Source organism: Oryzias latipes, chromosome 16 (genome assembly GCF_053564925.1).
Source record: "Oryzias latipes strain Hd-rR chromosome 16, Olatipes_Hd-rR_3.1".
In the NCBI taxonomy this organism is placed as follows: domain Eukaryota; kingdom Metazoa; phylum Chordata; class Actinopteri; order Beloniformes; family Adrianichthyidae; genus Oryzias; species Oryzias latipes.
The window spans coordinates 7,590,469-7,613,405 of NC_136252.1; the positions used below are offsets into that span (position 1 = coordinate 7,590,469).

A 22,937-nucleotide genomic window follows, 5' to 3' on the forward strand; every position below is an offset into this window, starting at 1 on the left:
GAACAGAAGCAGGCAAAAAAAGCCATTCGAAAAAGCTGGTATTTGGTACAAACTACAGTCAGCGGGCCACATGCTCCCTGCTCCAGTGCATTCTGATGCATCCACTTGCAGAGAAAATGCTCGCTATTTTTGTTCCACCGCTAATTGATGTTTGGAGGGGCTGTAGGCTAGCTGGAGATGGATAATAGGAAATGGAGCAGGCTTTTACTATGCCAACTGTTCCACCCACAACTCAAAGGCGAATTTCTGATGAACTCCTGCCCCTCTGCAGAAACTATGTCCTAGAAATGGACATGTTTTTTTATTTTGGCTAAAAACAGCCAAATCAGATTAAAAGACCACTGAAAACAGATCAAAAGATGATTGGAGAGAGACTTTAGAATATTCTTTAAATTAACTTTTAAAATGCTTTAAGTTCTATTTTTCTTGTCCTTCCTGACTGACAGACACACATAAAGCCTCCCCATGAATGAACACCATTTTCCCAGCATGTCCTTTGACTCTTTCATGCTGTTTGGTGAATACAGAATAGGCACTTTTATTGAAATGTATTTACAGCGGCACATATGTCTTGATCTGGGTACTGACAGCTGAAAATGCATTACTGTCGTTGTCACTTAAGTTGACCCAGGCGGTGCAGAACATGTGTGACACTTGGCCTGCGGAGCTGTGGACGTATCCGCTGTGAGGCTTATTGTTTTCATATCTCCGCAGGAAAGAGAAACATGGATGTCCCAATTTTGCACAGACCTTAGTGGAGCTGAACTCTGCGGGTCAGGATCAGCCCTCTGTAGAGAGACCCCACAACTTGTGAAACACACTCTAGGTTGTGCACACTAACCACACACAGCATGCGCTGGGACATTTTTCTCTCATTTTCTCGACACACAATAACCAAGTCATGACACACAGGAAATCAGCCAGAGATAGAGGATAGGAAATTAGAAACACCCTCCCAGCATCTCCAGTGAAAACATTTGCAACTCTGGAGCATAAAAGCCTCAGCGGAGGGATCAGCAGCAAACGGAAAACACATCCCTTTGTTTTAAAAATGTGATACCTCTCCAAATGTAATCTTCCTGTGCATGCACCAGACAGGACACCATGTTTCCTAAGTGGCCGATTGGATGAACAGAAGGTCCACAAAGGATAACCCCCACTAAACCCACCCACTGTTTGACCTTCTGCTCCCCTTTTTTCCAAGTTTTCCTGCATTTTCTGCTCTGTCCAAATACGCTTTTGCAATAGGGGGTAGTAGTGTAAACTGTGTCTCCGTGTAAATGAACATGATTAATGTGTGTACCTGAAGATGACACCATGCAGATGTGTTTTGATGTGAACACATATACATGCCAAGTTCATGCTACAAGCTCCGGGAACAGATTTCCAACCTGATGTCAATGTGCAAAACATATAGGCTTGATGCATCCTGACAGCAGATAGGATCAGTCTCTCCCACATGCCACCACAAGCAACAAGCCAGCGGCCTGGCACTGCAGCACGGCCAGGCAAGCCGCCATCTCTTTGGCCCCGCATTCCTCTCCTCTAACACTGCTTACAGAAGCTGACAAGCTCTGGAGGTCTCTCTGGCCGAGGTGGAAATCTGCAAAAATAAACGCTTTAGGTGACATGAAGGCTTTGTTTGTTTCTGCTGGCCCGGCTGTTTGTGTTAGTGCGGTGGGTTAATTGCAACTTTGATCGCTGCGTTTATTGATCCAACAGTGGCCTTAGGAGTGCGGCTGGCCTGGCCTGCTTCGCCTTCTCCCACTGCCTATCCTAAACAATCAGCCCTCCACTGCCTCAGATAAGCAAGCCAATACAGACAGTGTCTAACACGGTGACCACACCAAAGTCCAGAGTTTACTGACAGAATATGGCTCCGCAAGGAACATGCACCAGTATGTAGAAGGTGCTTTAAAACTAGCCAAAATCTGCTTGGTTTGTTTAGGGAAAGCATGTTGAGGCGTACGGTGAGAAAGAGACAGCCAAAGCCCAAATTAGGTGCAAAGCTGACTGCTCACATTAAAAAATGTTCTCATGAGATAGAAGTTCTAGACTTCATGTTTGCCGGTGTGCTGTATGAAAAACAGGCTTGGTTGTGCAGTGCAGGATGCACTACAGGCCAAACTGAATCACTAACTGATGATCTACAGATGAAAACAGATTTCATAAGCTAATAGTGACAAGTTTTCACCACTACCTGTTTGAGAGACACACTTAAATAGGCCAAAGATGGCTGCCCTTTGCCTTAAATATCAAAACACATCAGTCCACAGACAAAAGGTAAACACGTTAAAATGTGCACACACATTTTAAAAAGCCAATTTACAAAATGAGCATTGAAGCTTCTCATCTCTTTTGTGCAATTTTTTATGGGCATTCTGATCTTTAAAGTCACGTTGCTTCCTGACAATGCTTTCTTTCAGTAATGCTGTGGTGGATCAGAGTTTTTTTCTTTTTTCTTTTCTTTTCAAATGAAAACGAGCACAGCCTGTGGAGACAGTAACATGTGTGTGCAATTCCACAGTGTCTGTTAGGTCATCAGTGTTTTGACACGGCAGCAAATGATGGAATGGAAAATGCCCACACACATCAAACGTGGCGTTCTCAGCAGGTAACACATTTACTATATCAGGGGAGCTTTTTCTTTAAAAAGGACAGTCTCTGAAAAGTCCACTTTCTAGCTCTGTTTTCTTACTTCTTTATTTCAAGCATTTGTAGTAAGACGGGATTCTCTAAATTATCTATTGAAAGTCCCACCCGGATCATCTTTTGATCAATTTACAGTATAAATACCATTTCTTTTAGCCAAAATCAGACAACTTGTGTTGTTTCTAGGACATAGTTCCTGCAGAGCGACAGTAGGTGATTAGAAAATTCCCCTCTAAGTTGGTTTGAAGTGTTTTTGATCTGATCAAAACATGGGATCACCTGATCCAGCAGAGAAAGCTGCAAACAGGAAGCATGGTAGATTTTCTAGACCAAGGTTGAGAAGCTCTTCTCGTTTAAACCATAAACACATTAACACGTTATTGTCTGTGGACCAACGGACACACACTTTACTCATAATGGAACCCTAAAAGACATTTAGTGGTACAATGTACACAGTGCCCTAAATTAAATGCAGAAGCCTATTTTGCAAAAGTGAAAAAATCTTGGATTGTATGAAGCAGAAAAGCCACAGGTGCCCTGAGCTGCTCTGTCAATGTGATGTTAGGAGCAGACTCCATGACAAGCTGAGAACACCACCAGATCTTTCACCACACACTAAATATGAGTATCTGTTTTGACACAAACACATTCAGTTCATAGTTAGGTTGTACTATATGGAAAGGCTGGGTCAAATTGAATAAGATCACTTCACTAAAATCTGAGCCGTGTGTGGAGATGTGTGCTTTGGCAGTTAGATGTAAGCAAGCAAGCCCATTCATCTGGATATAAATGGCTCACTCTAATATGATTTTCTACCCATTGCTCCTAAAAGCTCTTGCACAAGACTTCTCATCAACCTGTTCTCACACTCAAACATTCTCACATTCACGCACAGATGCAGAAGTGTGTGCTGCTATGCCCAACCAGAAAGAGGCAACTAATGGTTGGGTGTCTTGCTCACGGAGACTTTGACATTTAACTGGGGATGGTGGAGGAATCAAACCACCAACTATGAGTCAGGGAGACAACTGCCTCCGCCTCCAAGCTGCAGCTATCCAGACGTGTTCTAGGGCTTTTGCTCAAATCCAGCATGATGGTATTTTGGTATTGTTTTTTATAATTGTTTCTCAGCAGGACCTCTAAGCTGCATTAATGACACCACCACCTCCCATGCTGAGTGTTGGTAGTTACAGAACAACATTCTGCATACCAAAAAACTGACACAAACACTGTTTGTTGCTCTGATCCAGCTGTGTTCTTTTATAAGCAAGTGTTGCTCCTTCTCAGATCTGTAAAGGTAATAGGCGTGTAACGGTACACTAAAATTTCAAATCGGTTCGCTTCAGAATTTCATAGGGCTGGGTTCGAAACATTTTCTGTACAAAAAAGGCAGAAAGAAATTTCTTGCAAAATGCATGTATTGGTTTTACATAATCATAGTAAAATTTACCTATGGAGGTGATCTGCTATATAAAATAATACAACTATTAGCTGTCAGGAACCAAAAACTTAGGATACTTAACACTGGCCTGAAAAAACAACAACATTTGAACTTGCTCATTTTTTTTCTTGTAGACCTGATTGTTACAGTCGGGTGATGCCGTTTTAAGTTCGTTAACAGATTAGATGTATTATCTGTGGCAAATGCTATCTTTGTGTAACAATAAAATGTGGAAACACAGCGTTTGTCTTATCCAATTGTCTTTTCCTTTCATCCAAACAAATCCTAAGTGTTCCCACACAGCAGAACGTAAGGAGATGGGGGTGGTTGTGGTGGTGGTGGTGGTGGTGGTGGTGGGGGGGGGGGGGGGGGGTGTCCTCCAGCTCTGGCCTTGCGTCTGCATGATATTGTTGACATTCCTCACTGTCACCTCCGTCACCCAATTGCTGTTGCACCTCCTGCAATGAGGTTTCTGACCGTGGTCTGCAAACGCAGGGGAGATCCTCTCCGCCGAAGGCGGATCTTCCTTCGGGGTTCACTTCCCCGTTCGAACCCTTAGATCCTCCAGAGCGGGTTCATAAAAGAACAAGTCTCCGTTCTTTTAGAGGAAAACGTTTTTATTATTGTTCCGGCACACTGAACGTGCGCTCACACACACACTCTTGAGCTGCGCACTGACATGCTCTGCCCCCCCCCCTTCCTAAAGGAGACACCAGACACCACTGGGCGTCTCGGCGGAAACTCGCGGTTCACATTAGTTCCGCCTCGGTGAAAAGTTAATACATTTGTGGGGGGGGAAATAAACAAACAAACAAAAAACGAAACGGTACAAAAGTGATCCAAACCAAAATTGCTGTACCAAAACAGTTCGGTCCAACTACATTTCCCTTTACACCCCTAAAAGGTAAGTATGCACGTCAGCAAAGAAAGACGTTTAAGTAGTGGCTCGCAAAACTTTGGATGACAAATGCTGGTTTGTCAGATAACAGTTAAATAACAGAATTGATGGTTTATCACTACAGGCCTTATAGAAGCCTGTTCTTAGGTGGTCAAAGATTGAGTTTGTAATTCCTACACATTTGGTAACTACAGGTCCTAACAGTATTCAAAGACGAGGTGTTGAATGGAGGGATAAAAGGATGAAGGCAAAGGGCAGAGGATGAAGTAATGTGCCTGCACAAGGCACTCTAGCAGAGTGTGAGATCTTATTCATGAAAACCAGCTGGCCTGCTCGATCTGAGCCACGCCAAACGTGCAGGGCACATAATTCTCCTTTCCATCTATGTCACTTCCTCCTGCCTTCAAACTCATTTTTGTCAAAAATTTCCCCTCATTTTTTTGCCTCCTGATCTCCCTCTCCATTCCATCACTTTACCTTTTCAACCCCGCTGATTTTCTCCATCTCTTTTGGTGTCTCGAAAATATCATTCTCATTAATGCATGGCAGCTGCAGGGAGCAGTGTTACTTCATTTTTCCATGGTGACCGTCTCTCTGTTTCAGTAGATCCTGTTTCAGTTTTGGTAGCAACGTGCTCCTTTGCCAGAGCTGAACACATTCATGTGTTAAGTAGAGGGAATTATTAAATAAATTCCTTAAATAAAGCCACCATCTTGGTCGCCTGCAATTACTATCAGGGCCCAGAGAGCGCATGTGTGTCCTGGACGGGAAAAGATTGAAGAAGAGACTACAAAATGACAACAGATAAGGTGAGTGAGTTTGGAAAATTAAATGGAGTAGAGGGGAAGGAACAGACCACTGGGAACACTTTGAAAATAGATCAAAAGATTATTGGAGTGGGACTTTAAGGTACTTTACAGTGACAGTCGCATTTGCCCATGCACACAAACATTCACACACTGCTGGCTGCTCTGATGCCATACATTGTAACTCCTCTGTACCATTGCCACCCTAACTTTAATATCTTCTTTTTTATTGTTTGATTGGCTTTTACAAAAAAAAGCACAATTGACCTTAAAACATCTCCAGCCTGTTTTAATAGTTTTAAGAGGTCTAAACAGCCGCAAACGTTTCAGTAACTCTGTATCTCTTCATCAGCTGAACTCTCTTCTGGAAAAGACAGAGAGGGAGGCCCTTGTGATAAATTGGGCACATGTGCAGCAGGAGTGTGAACCATTAGCTATTATGTTTACACCACACAAAAATAAATGCAGTGATTTGAGTTTAGAAATATGTTAGATCTGGGGTACCCACTGGTTTGGTTAGCTTCCACACCCATGTCAACAGGACAAAGCATACCCAAATTGCTGCTGCAGTTCAGAGTGTGGTCATCGTCACAGAGCCAGAGGGGACAGAGGAAAGTGGAGGCGGTGACGAGCTCAATTCATTTTCAGAAAGGAAAGTTACATTTGTGGGTGCGCTGTAAACAGCTTGTTGGAATGACATGTTAACTGAGTTTTGGTGCATTGTTCCAATCTGTAGGTCAAACTCCCTTCTATGTTTAAACGGCATCCGGTCCTAAAAGACTCACTGGCTGCTTCTACGAAAGAGTTGTAGGGCAAGTATACAAAGAAAAAAATATTTTTAATTACGACTTTTAAGTCGTCAATTTAAGAGAACAATAGTAATAACTGTTAAATTACAAGATTTTAAGTCTCAAATTTACTCGTAAATGTACGAGTTTTTTTTCTTGTAAATTTACGACTTACAATCTCGTAAATTTATGAGAAAAAAGTCAGATTAACGAGGAAAAAAACACACGATGCAGAGAGCCTGCAAACCCCCCATCAATAAATAAAACATTTATAAATCGTAAATCAAACAAATGAGCTTCCAAACATGTGGAACGTTATCAATAAACATCAGCTCACCTGTTCAACTAAGTTTAGTCGTCTGCTCTGCTGCTGCACGGCGTTCACTTGCAGCTGTGTATGCTCACTTCCACTTTAATCTCGTAAAATTATGATGTGTTTTCTTGTAAATTTACGAGTTTTCCTCTCTAAATCACAACTTAAAATCTCTTAATTTTCCTATTTTTTTTTTTATTGGCCCTATAACTTCTGCTTCAAAGGCCCACACCAATGAACATTTTTTAGCATGTTCTTGTAGCAGTTTTCTCATGATGAGATATTTATAAAAAGAATTTGAGATTCAAACTGCATTTCTGAGTTTTTCTTTACTCAAATCGTGATGGATCAGGAGAATACGAAAAGGTGCAGTTTGAAAAAGCTTAGGTTTGTAATGCAGCAACTGCCATGAGCGGGCCAAAGTCTCTCTGTACTGCTCCACTCTTCCTCCCCCCCTCATGTACTTCTTAGTTTTCCTCGTTTAAGCTGCCGTCTGGCTCAAAACAGTATGGCTGGATAGCTCTAATATTGTTTGCCATTTTGTTGTGCCGCTAACGTTACTTTGCAGTGATGTGATGTCTGTGAACAAATCTTATCTGTTAAACGGCTAATTAGCGAGAACGACGTGAATCGACTCGCAGTCGGCTGGGAACCGCTCCTTTTTTCCTCTGTCCCCTGAGTTTTATACGTTCACGTGCTCAAACAAGCTCCTCCTTCTAACCTCAGATATCATCCAGTCCTCGCAAGTACCTCCTTGGAAAGACAGGTGAGAGTCTCTGAGTCACAGTGCACGCAAGGAGAGTGGGGGGGGGGGCCTTCATTTTGTTTTAGAGTTCTAGTCATGAGTTTAAGGTTTAAGTTGTTCTGTTAAATAAGGTTCATGTGTTAAAATGCTTCACCAGAAGTTTTTGCAAAGAGCTTCAAACTAGCCTGATTGAGTAAAATGATGATTACATCTACTGTTAGAACTGCTTCTTGTTAGATTAAGTATAAAGCATATGTTTGTTTTCTGTCTTCTGCTGCTCAGCAGTACCTATAGTTTCTGTTCAGAAGCGAAGTTCTTAAATGAGAGAATTGCATTATGACATGAACTGCTTCAGGAGGATCTTTTTTCTAGAAAAATTTTATTTTGAAAGGTGCTGCTGTCAGATTAAAATAAATCACAACTGTTATATAGCCTATTGAAAAATATAATACTGTTATAGTTTAAATATTGTAAAAATGTAAACCTTACATGTAACAAAAAATGACCTAAGGTTTTTTTTTTAATAAAAACAAGAGTACTGAGTCTGAGGCTTTCACTCGGTTTTGTCAGTAAGAAACTGGATTAAATGATTCTTTTAGACTTTGCAGACCCCTGGTTTAGATGCTGCATTAATAACATAATTGTAAGTACACATACACAATCTTTATACATATACACACTGTATATACTGTATATGGATATACTCACTGGCAGTGGAATATTTATAATGAATCCATATCAGACTTTAACATCTTGTCCACACATTTCATATTTCAAAAATAATTATGAACTCAATTATTTGTGGAAAATCTGAATTTCAATTATTCTAATTTAGATTTTAGTCCATCGATCCTCCCTGTGACTATTTCCAGGATTAAATGAATAAAATCCAGACTGGCTTGCTAAAAATGAATAAATTTAAACAGAGCTAAAAGAGCCAGTCTTTTTAACGGCTCTTTGAAATGATCCATAAGATTCCTAAATCTTAGTATTTATGGTTCTTTCTTTAAAAAAAGGCATAGACTGCGTAATACTTATCCGATCAAATTTTTTAACAGCTCAAAACCAAATTCATGCAAAGACCTGACAGACCGACATCTGTCAACAACAATGAATGCTGAATGCAATAAAACACTTTTGTATTTCACGCATGTATCACGGAACACCAAAATGTCATACATGGAAAATGCATAAAATGTAAGTAGTGGCTGTGTGACATGGTACTGAATAAATGATAATTCAAGAAAAAGGTCGGAAAATGCCTCATGGGCAAAAATGCCAAAGAAACGGCTTTTGATTGAAACTGTCAGATGACCCATTTAATATACAACTGTTTTGGTTCATTCCTCATGCTGTTTTCTTTGTAACCGATGATTGTTGAACTACTGCTGTCGCCAAAATAACAGCTTTTTAACCCAATGAACTCCAAACCAGGGAAGCCCTTTTGAGTGGGCAGATCACAGTGTTGATATAAAAAAATGGAAATATGCAGATTGGGGAAAAATCTAACACAAACAAACAAAAAAAAATGATAATCTAGTTTGGTACCTGTAAAGTGAGTTGCTTAACAGCATCCCAGGCATGACTGATGAGTTCCTTCATTCGCTCCTCCGAAGTAGTCCATGATCCTTCGTCTGCAATGTCGGGCATCACCCTCATCGGGATGGACAACGGACGGGATTCTGGAAGACAGAAAAATCAAGGCTTAGATGCCAGTATAAACTTTTATTATGACAAATTGTATTTTGATTTTCCCAAGGTTTTTATTTCAAAAATATGCATCCAATAAGCAATCTCCAAATTGATGAAAATTTTAGCCCACTGCTGAAGTAGCCTCATTACCACAAAAACAAGGTAGTACCCTGTAAGTTCTAAGCCAAAATCAACATTTATTCATTATCAAAAGTTAATGTACTGTCCTGCATTTATCCTTTACTTAACCCTCTTTAGAATTCCCTGTTATTTTCATTCGCTGCACAGTATCATGTTATATGATGTTTAACTGACACTTCATTGAGGTGATGTAATGTTGGCACTCGCTTTTTGTCTCCAGCAGTGGGAAAGGGAACTGTGAGAACTGGGAGAAAGTGTTTGTGAACTCACACACAGACTGCTAGAGAGTGTGTGAACACACAAACACACTGTTCTGTGTGTGTCTGCTGTGGTCCAGACAAAGGCTGATCCTCTATGCTGACATACATGGCAACAGAATCCACACAGCAACAAGAAAGGTCAATTAATCTTTGAATCATACATGTTAACCTTAATCTTAAAACAGGCCCCAAGTCTTTTTTTAAACGCTCCTTGTAAGGAAAGAACAAGCAAGCAGTCAGACATAGTCAGAAGCAAAAAAATAAGAAAGAAACAGAAGAATATTGACATGGGTCTATCAGGTTAGGCTGAGGTCTGTGAATGTTAAAGCAATCACAGCAGCAGGATTTGCTGTGACGGACGGTCTCTCCAAAGACACATTCTGGCATACTGTATGATTTCAGATCTGTCATGCTTAGTAGCCTTCATCCCACAGTTGTCATGAGTAGCACCAACGTCACAGCATTGTTGTGTCTCGTCATGATTTGGCATGGTTATAACAGGTTTCCAAGGAAAGGATGAAATGAATGGTAAGTTGCTCTACCTTTGTCTCAGACGTACAGATCAGGTGGATTTGTGCATAAATAAGTCGATGTGATGACTGACTCCAGTTACAGGTGTGTGTGTGTGCTTGTGTGTGTAACTAAGCTGAGGAAATCAAACTTACAGCTCAGATCATTGAGCCTGACCTATCTTACAATGCTTTCTCACGCTCCCCATCCAGGTGTCTTTGGCACTTTGGGACAATGAAACAGACCCTTTGTCATGAGGTCTATGATCAGTGTTCAACTGCACGTTTTGTATATTTGGCAGTCATATTTCCCCATCTATCTTCATTTATCTTTCATATTAACTACACTTTATGTGATTTGAACATTGGTTTTTGGCAAACTGTATAAAAAGCTTTCAACTATTTAAGTTTGTTGCACGAACATGAAAGAGCTCTTCCAATTCTCCTTTTGTCATGAAATCTACCTGAATACAGATGGATTATATTTTAAGGCCAAAACATAACCGTTACTTGCATGCACAATTGAATAAAAAACTCAGAGATAAGACAGATGGTAATATGAAAAATCAGAGGCAGATATAACTGTATCTACTTTAGGCCGTGTCAAACAGCCACTAGGTACATTTTGTCACGATCCAGGGCCACTCCACCTTGGCAGCTCATCTCAGCAGTGCACTCAGCTGATTTACTCCACTTGTGTGCCTGCTTTCATAAGGAGCTGCAGCACTTTAGTCAGTGTCAAGTCATCTTTGTCTCTGTGCTGTTACCAAGCCCTGAAAGTCTCATGCGTCTGAGCTTCTTCCTCTTCAAATTTGCTTTTCACCGGTGCTGACCTCATGCCTCTCTCAAGAGTGTTTGGAAATTGTGAATCTGCTTTGTTCTCTACTGGTTTTCAAGAGGAGAGACTTGCTGATGTCAAGTAAAACCCCAACAAGATGATCCTTCTCAGACTGTGGTCTGGCCTCACGTAGTCCTTCAGTTTCTCTCTCCTTGGACTCCTGTTGCCATGAGAATCCCTCGCACAAGAAAGTGAGCCCCCCTGTCATTATCCACTGTCGGTTGGACATTTCACTTTTTTCTTCTGTGAAGAGACTGCTGATCCACCTGCTGGCCTATGACCTTGTTGCTCCCAGAGGCTCCTTTTTCCTGTCCTACCTGAGTCAAAATATATACCTTTTTCTGCTTTACCTTGTTTGTTTTCTTGGGGTCCATATCCAAAATCCCGACACATTTTGGGCATTTTCCACGTATGAAATTTTGGTCTTTCATGATACATGCGTGAATTTGAGCGAGATGCATATGAAAATGTTTTGGCTTTCTACAACTATTCCATGTATTTCCATATATGTCTAATGGACAGTTCACGCATGTACCACCAATGTATAACTTTTATATCGTGTATACGGCGGACATATCCTGTTAGAATTATGTAATTGATGCACAAATTTGACTTTTATGTTGATTTACATGTTCAATGCCTTTATTCCTACTTGTGTGGTTTCAATGTGGTTCGTTTGTGATACATCTGTGAAATTTACACGTTTTAAAATTACAATTTTTCCCACATTTATTCACGCATGACCAATTTTTATCTGTGCAATATGTATAAAATGTACGTAGTGGCTGCTTGATCCAGAATTTAGGCGTTCACAAGTTCTTTCACCATAACATCTTTAGAAATTGTTTCAAAAATGTGAATTTATTAATCTAAATTCTAGGTTCTTTTTTATGTTTTAGCTATCCTTGTGTTAATTAGTGTTAACTTGTAAAAAAAAAAATAATTTGAGAATGGTTAGGCAAAAGCAGTAATTAGTAATAATCACATCTTTTCACACTCCGAAACAGATCACAAACCTCATGACTCATAGGCAATTATTCAACAATGAGGGCTAACCTGCTTAAACCTCATTAGGCAAATTGCTATTATCCTTATCCTGAGAAGCTTTGAACTAAAGAAGTCAAAGACTTTCACATTTGTCTACCTTTAGAAATAAGCAGACGGTGCAACATTTTTTCTGAGAGAATATCTGTTAGGCCAATAAGAAAGTGTTTTAAAGACAGGCAGCAAAAATGCAAGGCCAGCATGTAAGAAGCTTCGTGCTTGCTCTTAAATATCATTCCACTGCTGTGTTTGTTAATCCTAGGTCATTATTTGGAATGAAACTGCCATATCTTATTATAGTGATTCGGCGCCTACCATCTAGAGCAGAGTAGGAAAAATGAAAGACATGAGGCCAAATGAGGTAGAGTAAAAGAAAGACAAAGAGAACACAAAAGATTTCGGCTCAAGTGAACGAGAAATTTGACTAGAGTGCCCAAAACCCTTAAATCTGCTCGAGTCTAACAAGCCTTGAGAGTCCTCTTAAAGTGGGGTTATTCCCTTTGCCTCGTGCCATCTCTGTCCTGTCCTCGTATTCACCCAGCTAGGCTGTTAAGCGAATATGCGATTGGCTAAACTCTGACCATATGCTCCTTCCCTCTTCACTCGTTTTTTTTCTTTCCTCTACCACTCCCTCCATCCGTCTCTCTTGTGAGAAGCTAAGTGTTTAGTTGGTCTGTGCAGCTGCCAGTTCGGTTCCCTATAAAAATCATGGTATGATTGTGACATATTCATCTTCTGTTCTAGCTCCATCAGAACCCCTAGCTAATAAAAGCCCAAAACTTTGAAGCCCTGATCAGAAATGGAGCGACCAAGTAGAATTCTCTCCCAATACAACACTGACTTTAATGTGAGAAACAGTATGATGATCTTTCTTTGTTTAATAGGCAGGGAGATGCTCCTCAAACATAACATTTTACAAGGGAAACAGTTTTGAAACATATTAATATTAAAATGAATGTTAATGGGCAAACAGGAAGGTCCCAATGGATTCAAAATAAAGCTACAATTAGGCTAATTTTAGTAACAATGTAACTTACCTTTGCCAGTTTATGATTAATAATAATAATAATGGATTGGATTTATCTGCGCTTTTCAAGACACCCAAAGCGCTTACATTATGTCCATTATTCATTCACTCCCCATTCATACTTGGTGATGGTAAGCTATGGTTGTAGCCACAGCTGCCCTAGGGCAGACTGACAGAGGCGTGGCTGCCATTTTGCGCCTACGGCCCCTCTGACCATCACCGGGATCATTCATGCACATTCACACACCAGTGGAGCCACACTGGAGGCAAGGAGGGTGAAGTGTCTTGCCCAAGGACACAACGACATTTTGGCTGGTGGGAGCGGGGATTGAACCGCCAACCCTTCGATCATTGGACGACCCGCTCAACCACCTGAGCCACTGTCGCCCCCATGATTAGAAATGGTAAATGGTAAATGGCGTATACTTATATAGCGCCTTTCTTCCTACAAGGACAAAGCGCTTTACAGTCACGGACCCATTCACCCAGTCACACACACATTCACTCACACATTCACACACTGGTGGCGGCTCCGTTGCCAAACACAGGCGCCCAGAAGAATAGTAAAAAGATATTTCAATACTTTACTTTTCTTAACTGTGTATTTTAATCTCTACGTAGAGATGACATATGAATGAAACATGCTTTATTTTACCATTCTAAGAGGTGTGTAGTAATGAGTTACTCAGTTACTTTCGTTTAAGTAACAATAGAAATGGTAATAATTTAAGCACTAATGTTAACATTATACTTTTAATAGAGTGGCTTTAAGATAAAAAAAAAAAACACAACTTTGTCAACTGCATTGACCTATATTTTTCTAAATGTGAATGTTGTCCACCTTTCGGCACATCACGTCAGGGGTCGCCACAGAGAATTAGCTTTTTCACTGATTCTCACAGGTTCTCAAATCAACTCTTTCCATTTTGTTCTTAGCATGATAAGGCAATTACAATCTGGACTATAAAATTCTAGAATTAATTGGCAAGAATAGGACTTTTTAACAATTTTACATATATATATATATATATATATATATATATATATTTGTGGTTACATTTTTGCACATATTTTGTGTAGTGTCTTAAGTGAATGGGAACTTTATAAATAAAATCAACCTACAGCAGGCCAAAGACAAGAACAGAACCCACACTGGGGAGAAGTGTGAGATCCCACACACACTCGCCCACATACACATTTGATCAAATGTCTGGCTTCCGACTCGCCAAGAGGTGTATATTCCAGATATCCCCCTCGGCATATGAAAAGAAGAGCCACTAGGCTCCAATACAAAGATGCTCCAACACCCTGTTGGCAGATTCCCCATCCACTAGCCCTTTAGATGGAAGGCATCAGAGTTACCACGATGAACCCAGATACACAAACATAAAGCCTCCACTCTCAAGCACCAAGCCCCAAGTAAGAACTAAACAAAAGTTTAAAGTCAGTCTCTGCTTAGCCTTCATGTTTATCAAGATTTTAAATGAAACTGTAGACTTTTAAAAAATTAATGTAACATGTTTCTTAGAAACATCTGCATATTTTTGAATAGCTGGCAATGCAACTAAAGAGGAGTTCTAACCTTCCAATTCCCTTGTGCAAACTAACTGTATATTATGTTAATCCCCAAGCATCAGGGACCACACGTTAGAGATGAAATGCATAATTATGTTAAATGAATTAGCAACAATGCAGCAGCATGAGGGTGCTCTAAAGTACCGTGTGACATGTTTGACATTCAATTGAAAAGCAGTAACGGTGGCAGTCCAGTTGGCTGACTCCCTCATTTCAACCAAAACTTGTTTTAAGTGTTTATTCCCCGTGCCTCCACATGAGTGGCAGTTTGAACACCGTGTTGACTTCAACTGGCAAAGAACCTGCAAATCCCTTCTCCGTTTTCTAAACAAATGACTGAAGACTGAAAAATAAAACGTCTGCTGCAGTGATTATAAACCCCCTTAAAGACCCCTGAGAGGGGGGTTTACCGCAACCAGCCCGCAACTGAAATGCACTCCTTTTTATCTAGGCCTCTTTGTCTTTTATATCTATTAAGTAAAAGCCATCTAAAACAAACAATAAAGAGGAACCAAAAATCTCTTGCCAACCTACTACCTAAAGGGAAAGAGCAGGTTGAATCCTTCTAAGTCATAATTTTTTTAATTAAAACTGGCACATTGTCTTGTAAGCCTTGATCTTTCACTGCTAAAAATCTAACACATTTTTGATCTCACTCCATTTCTACACTAATGTTCAGGGTCGTGCTTGTTTGCCTGAAACCAATTTCAGCTTTTTTCAGTGGGCACACTGAATGGGTAAAATATCAGAGTTTGCTAGATTACAGCAACCACAAATATCTATCTATCTATCTATATATCTATATATCTATATATAGATATATATATATAGATATATACATACATGCATATTCTATTAAAACTTGCACAAACACACTTGAAACCCCTCTGCCTTGTGTTGGTCAAGTGGGTCATAGGCACCAAATCCATACAATAACAAGGAATTATGAATATTCCTTGCTGTCTGAAAATTCATACAAATTTATTAAAATATTTGTTTTAAGATACACAGAGCTAAAGGATTTATTCACTGTCATGTAGCAGAAAGTCTCAGATCCAAACCTGAAACTTTGTGTGAATTTGTAAACTCTTGTTCTAGAAAGTCTGAATTTAAACTGTTAAAGCAAAAACAGAGATGAGAATTCAGATCCATATTAGATTAGATTAGAAATTGCTTATTTTAAGCAATCAAAGCAAAAATTGTAAAAATGAGACAACAGAAATTTGAATCTACACAAAGATTCATAAAATATAGGATATGTATTCATAGAAATTGATTGCAAAATTCACACACGTTCAAATACACTAGTAAATCCTTTAATTATTCCTATTCCTATTAAAGTTTATGACACAATGAAACTATTAAGGATTGTCAGCAGGAGTTAAGTTGATTGATGATGGTGGAGCCAAGGTGACAGTTTACTGGCAGTCTTTAGTGAAAATGTATGTTGTGGAGATGAATGTAAACAAAGATGGCGTGGAAGACCCATTTTTCTAGATTGGATGACACAACAAAAGCGAGAGGAAAAAGAGAAAGAAGGTGGGTATGTGGCATGACCTTTCAGCTATGAGCTTTTAAAAAAAAAATAGAATCAAACCCTATGGTCTGTTATAGAATCTGGAACGTCCAGAACAAAGCTTTGGAGAATGTTAGACATATGTGATGTAAGTTACAGCTACAAAGTGACATCAACAGAAAAGAGATTCATCACTTCTGCTGGAGCCACAATTCCCAGGAACATAAAGGTTGTGATGTTTTGGCGGTGAGAGTTTAAACTATCACAGTGTTAAATAATCAGGTTACATGAAAAAAGTACTTTAGTATTCAGTAAAACTACATGGGGAAACATGCTATCGGTATATGTAAACGGTAGATTAAAAGCTTTAATGTCTATTCATCTTAGAGACATATTTCTGCTTGATGTTTTTCTGAAATATTGCACGCCCCCTCTTGAAACTCTGTAGTTCCTCCTGCTTGTTTGTTATTGGTGCCCTTAATTCAGAAACGACCATCTGCCCTTCAGCCAAACTGCTTAAACGTTCTTCCCTTCAGTTCTCTTCAAACTGGCTCAGCATGCTTTAAAACCTTTCCTTCATGTTAGCCTGATTTCACACAGTTGAGAAGAGTGTGAAGGTTTCCCCATTCAACAGAATGCCAGTCATGATGGTGACCAGCAGCTGCCTCTGCCCCGCGCAGGTGCAGGTTACTTCACAGACTCCTCCATGGAAGATCATTAGTTAACAAGCACATTACATGCCAGTATGAATCATTTCAACTCAGAAATTCAAGATGGAAATGCAGCTCAGTGCAGAAGTCAGAGCTGCTCCATATTTCTTCTACTGTGGATTTCTTCCAGGTAGTTGTAACATGTAAAGTTTTCCAGTCACTAATTTTTAGTCCACTCTTACTGGCCGACTATTTTCACAGGAATTTCTCTCCTTGCTGCTTGCTTGTTCAGCAGCTTAACAGCCAGAGTCCAAAGAAAGACAAATACTGGAAAATTATTGTTTCAGAGCACCACATAAAATTAAATTAAACTGAAAATTTAAAGCAAAAATAGGAAATGACTGCTGCTTCACACTTTACTTTTTGTAATAGTCCATCTTTTAGCAATGGTGTCTAGAAAACTCCCAATAGAAATGTAGGGATTCAAAAGGGGTTGAACTAATGCCTAAAAGAAAAGATATGTGATAAAATGGAAAAAGAAGTACGTTTTTCATTCATTAGATTATTGTTTGTAGTTTTTTTTCATTGGCTGTTTGCACCGTGGGTTGAGAGGAAGGACATTTTCTGTGCTGTATTTCATGTGCTTACAGTATATGTGACAAAGAATCCCAATGGACAAACGGATTCAGGACACTTATTTGAGGGAGTTTAAGCATTCTTCCGACCAACGTCCCTCTACAACAGTTTAGGCAATTCGAGAAATTCCAGCAGATTCAGAAGCAGAGAAAAGCAGCCGTGTGGTGATATGCAGCATTGTACAGTAGAAAAGTGCTGATGCGATTATCATAAATCGGTTGATTTTTGGTGACTGCGTGAACAGTTGAGACAGGAAAACGTACCTGTCACTGTCTTGGTTTTAACGGGGCTGCTGGCATAGTCGGACGCCTGGTTGGAGGGTTGTTTGGCCAATGGTGTGCTCCCTATGGACACATCATCCTCTCTCTTCTTGACCAGAGGAACGGGAGCTGCATTCTGAAAGACGATAACATGTGAAAAACACATTTATGGTATTTCTGCAGAAAAGCAGGCAGCATGTATACCGTCCTGACTGCAGTATTTAAAACAGTGAGAAAATCTTTTATATAAAAAAATAACAACTTATTTTCCTTTTAATGTAAAATTTCCTTTTTACAGAAAACTAGAACAAATTGGACTTGCTGGATTTTTAGCAGAATCAAGCTTTTTGGGTGTGTATAGGTTCTGTTGTCATTGTAAAAAGATCGTTTCAAGAATTCAAATCATGAAACAGACAAGGTCAGTCACTGAATTTAAATCTTTTATTGTGTCCATACGATCATGTCCTCTGTCAAAATCATGCTAATTACTAAAAATATAAATAAAAGTAGCTTAAAAAGCATTTCAAATATACTATTGCACATTAAGCAAAAATGGAGTCAAAGATGGGGCATAAGATTTGGAAAACACCAAGTACCATTTTCTCTCCAGATAAATGCAGATCATCTTTTAAATCCAACAATTTAACAACAAGGCTAAAGTTGATTTTTATCTTTAAACGATGCTTTCCTCATTCTACATTTTCTACCATCTTTGTTCTTTGTTCAGATTCAGATTAAATTTAGCCATGTAGACTGTTATCCATAATCTTTGCTTGTTTTTTTTTTAACTTTGATCCTTTGAAACTAAACCTAAAATGATTTTTTTCTTGAATAACATTTTAATTTTTTTTTTCTAATTCTTATGTATTCTTTCCAAAGGTTATGTAAAAAGTAGACATTTTGATAACCCAATTTATGAAAAGTTTTCTCCCCTCCACAGTTTTTCCAGACTTTTCTGTATTTCCTGGAATATCAAACCAAACAAGTCAGCGTCCTCTCTTCTGTCCTTCACATGCAGCTGACTGGCCTTCAACCGAGGGCCTTGTCTAAACTAGCCAGTCCTTGAGAAGTGGCCGTGACAGGCAGCTGAGCCCGACCGCTAACACGGACACACATTGTGCTGCAGAGTGACCGTAAACATGCACACAGAGCAGCCAGTATTGGCTGCTGTTCAGCTCATAACGTGGGTTTACCCTTGTACAGTAACAGCCTCTTCCAGAGCATGAGGAGCAATTACCTCTCTGCCTGCCTGGCGCATGTTTACATATGTGCCTCTCCGAACTATGAGAGGCATAAAAGGGAGCTATTAATGAGGAAAAAAAAGAATGCACGTTATTGAAACAAATTTACAAGGTGAACCTGTGTTAAACCAGATCAAGTTAATTATGCCCACAAGCACAGCCATGTCTTTGTGCAATTGTTCTATCACCATATTTTGAATATTTAAAAAAGCAACATTTTTGTGTCGATGTTTAGGCTAGCGTAGCCTTCAGTGGTCAAAGATGGAAAAAAATGATCTCATCCTTGTAAAAGTTAAGCATAATGTTGGAGAAATAGCCATCCACTAGAGCAGATCCCCACAATCCAAACAGTGGTAAAGACAAAAGAAATTTCAAAAGGACGAAATGTTTTCTACTAGTTAGGGTACTCCATCAGTGTTGCCAGATAGTGTCACAGTTTTCCAGACCAAAAGTCATCTGAAAATCGCCAGACCCAGCAAAAAAACACAGGGGGGGGGCAAAAATAAGGTCAAGAGCGCCCCGACTATCGTGTCAACCTGCTGCTATGATGACCGTAAACCAATTTCTAAGAGGCGGGGCGGGGAAGCAAACACCCAACAACAGGTTATATCAGTGGTCCCCAACCTTTTTGATGCCACGGACCGGTATGACGTCACACAAACTTTCACGGACCTGTCTTTCAAATATTGGCGGATGATTATTGTAGCTTTACTAGGATGATGGAGGATGAATTACGTGACAAGACGAACCCTGTCCTTTTATTTTGACACGCTTAACAGTTGACATCGCACAGGTCTCATCATCCTCTCCCTTTCCCACACTCTCATGATGCAAAAAAAAGTACCGTCTATTAAATGTAGCTTTCTTTTTTGGGAAGTTGAAGGCTCCCCTTCTGTCTCCTGGCTGGGCCTTTTTTGTTTATATACTGGGGCCAGTTGTTCAAAGGTAAGCTGATCGGATTTTGGTGATCGGATTGGATCAAATCTTGAAAATGCGTTGTTCAAAAGGGAAAGAAGGAATCTGAAATCAGATTGGATCCCAACAGGGGGTAGGATTTAAAGGTGGATTCCAGGAGGGAAATGTAGAAAAACTTTAAAATTGGTCAAATAATACATTTGTTTCATTTAGTGTTTATACTTTTATTTATATTTTGCACTTGACTTGTGTAACCGTTGTAACAGTGATGAAGTAGATATAGTAGACATAGGCTACCAATTAAGCTATTCATTAAAGTAAAAACAATGAAATATGAAATAATCCCCGAAACAGATTTCAATAACAAACAAAAATAATATATTCAATTCATCACCGTATATTAATTTCAAAGAAACAATCATCAAAGATGAGCCTGTCAAAAATAATGTCTAACGATACATCCCTTACTATACGTCCACTCAGTCCCTCATTCTGACAGAATGCCAGAGGTTGGTCTGGTTCTTCAAATGGCTCAGGTGCATCATAAACATCATCACAGAGAGGGACATTGCACCTGGTAGCGATGCTGTGCAGGACGATACATGCTAGTATTATGTTGCATGCTCCCTGTGGTTCCACTCGCAAGTAGTTAAGGCATGCAAAGCGCCTCTATAGAACTCCATTTAAACGCTCAATTGCACATCTTGTTTTGCAATGAGCAGTGTTGAAGTGTGCCTGCACTGGTGTGGATGCTGCAAGAAAAGGAGTTATCAGCCATGGTAGGAGTGGGTAGGCACTGTCTCCTAATATTATCCCATGTGGTCGGTTGGTTTGGAGCTCTCTGTATAAAGCACTCTCTCTCAGGATACGTGCATCATGAACAGACCCAGGCCACTTCACGACACAGTTTGTGATGATGAGGTCAGCATCGCCCACAAGTTGGATGTTGATGCTGCGCCTGCCCTTTCGGTTGATGTACTCCCAATCCCTCTCATGAGGTGCTTGGATATGCACATGAGTGCAGTCAATAACCCCAATAGTATTGGGCATGTTTCCCAGAGTAAAAAACTTGTGCTTGGTCTGGGCAACCTGGACATCATTTGGAAATGATACAAGCTGATTCAGCAGGCTGGCCAAAGCAATTGACACAGCTTTCACTACATCACTCACAGTTGATTTGTCCACTCCTATATTGTCACCAACTACTTGGTAGAAAGTCCCAGATACATAAAAGCGCAAATCAATGAAGACCTGTTGTTCCACGGACAGACTGTGACTCCTTCTGGTTCTCCGTTGAAGTTTTGGCCTGACAAGGTCTGCAATGTACTTAATATCAGTATTCCCAACGCGAAAGCGAGCATACAGTTCTTCAGTGGTGTACTGCTCCAGTGGTTGTGCACGCTCAACATACACCCTTTGATGGTATCCTCTTCCACCAAAAAGGTGGTAGCGATGGACAATACCTGCCATGTCAGTGCCTCTCTCTAAGTCCTCTGAGAAAGGCTGAATATAAGATGGCTGTCAATATCCCACACACCAATTGGCTGACGTGCTGTGGCTTGTGTTCAATTAAATCAATCATGCCCCAGGCCTATAAATACTATGTTCACTGCAACAGATGAGGTGGAACCATGGACTCAAAAGGACCTAATTTCACTGTTGCAGAAACCCATGCACTGCTGGAGGGTGTTAAGTGCCATTATGCCTCAATAGTAGGAAGCTCCAAACTGCAGATCCGCCTCCTAAAAGCAGAGCTTGGAAATGCTGGTCTCCCTCAGATTAAAAAACTCCCTGAACATTCTTTATTTTGTTAACTATTGGACATTTAGCCATTTTATTTAAGACGTTTTCAAAATATCCACAATGTATTTGTTAATGTATATTTGTTTTTTTTTATTTTTTGTGACTCAGATGAGGGGTCATAAAAGAAATTATGAATGGAAGTGGATGTTTGTTATTTTTGTGTTTTGTCTCAGAATAACAAACTCTTACAGTGACCCCATGTTGGCTCTTCTACCTGTTCTTCACATAGCTGGTAGCCCGTGTTGTGATATGTTAGAGCACAGGTAATCTGGATTTGGTAATCTTGAAAACTGTTTATCTGGATCAGGGTGATCCAGTCCAATGTTGCTTTGAAAAACCGGCATAAAAGTAAGACAGATTACCTGATCCTGCATAGGAAAAAATGCGATTTCCAAATCCGGATCATTTTGATCCAGATTAAACTTTTTGAACAACTGGCCCCTGATGATCAAAAACTACACAGTAAGATTATAGAAAAATACTTTTGTATTAACAGATATGGCGTTTTATTACAAAGACAGAAAGCAGCGACTATCATTTGTCATGCTCTGTGTTAAACGGTGCAATGCGGGGAGCATGGCATGCTGGCACTGTATGAAGCGCGTGCCACGCAAAAAAAACAGCTTCCTTAATGAGCTCGTATTTATCCGGGGAGAACCTCAAAGCTGATAACAGGAGGACACACGCGGGGCGGCTTCAATAAACACTCTGGTTGTCCGGAGTGGTCTTCTGCGGGGGACTTGACGTGCAGCGGTCAGAAAGCGACTTTCTGATGACAGACAGAATTTGCGCTTAGTGAATTTAAACACGCATGTGCAGTGAGGTATGTATCAGAGGATGTCCGATTGGCCGCTCTGTTTTTCAATCAAGTCCCGTACTTCTCAATGAGGATTTTGATTGGCTGTTGGATTGTTTAGAAGTACTTTTTTGCTTTTTTGTTTGTTATTTATCTTTGCTGGCCTGCGATCTACCCTCATGTCCTTGAAGATCGACCGGTCGATCGCGATCGACGTAATGAGCAGCCCTGAATAGACTGATGTACCAGAGAATCGGGCAATTTTTCAAAATAAAACATATTTCAGATTCCGAAATAAATAAAACGGAGGTAATGCATGTTATTTATTCTTTCTGTGCGGCCCAGTACCAAATGACCCACAGACCGGTACCGGCCCGCGGCCCGGGGATTG

At 40.1% G+C, this 22,937-nt stretch overlaps 1 protein-coding gene across 4 annotated transcripts in view; it reads right to left on the bottom strand.

The window, feature by feature from the left end:
• The window catches only part of vps13b (vacuolar protein sorting 13 homolog B), a 318,767-nt gene that overhangs the window by 164,729 nt on the left and 131,101 nt on the right, over positions 1-22,937 (bottom strand). For all 4 annotated transcript variants that reach the window (XR_002874967.2, XM_023964361.2, XM_023964362.2 and 1 more), the window contains exons 21-22: positions 17,795-17,927; positions 9,192-9,325 (exon numbers count right to left, since the gene is read on the bottom strand). Coding sequence is in view for 3 of the 4 variants with exons in the window: in XM_023964361.2 (XP_023820129.1) it covers positions 9,192-9,325; positions 17,795-17,927 (267 nt within the window). In the remaining variant the exon portion in view is untranslated. The remainder of the gene's footprint in view (positions 1-9,191; positions 9,326-17,794; positions 17,928-22,937) is intronic.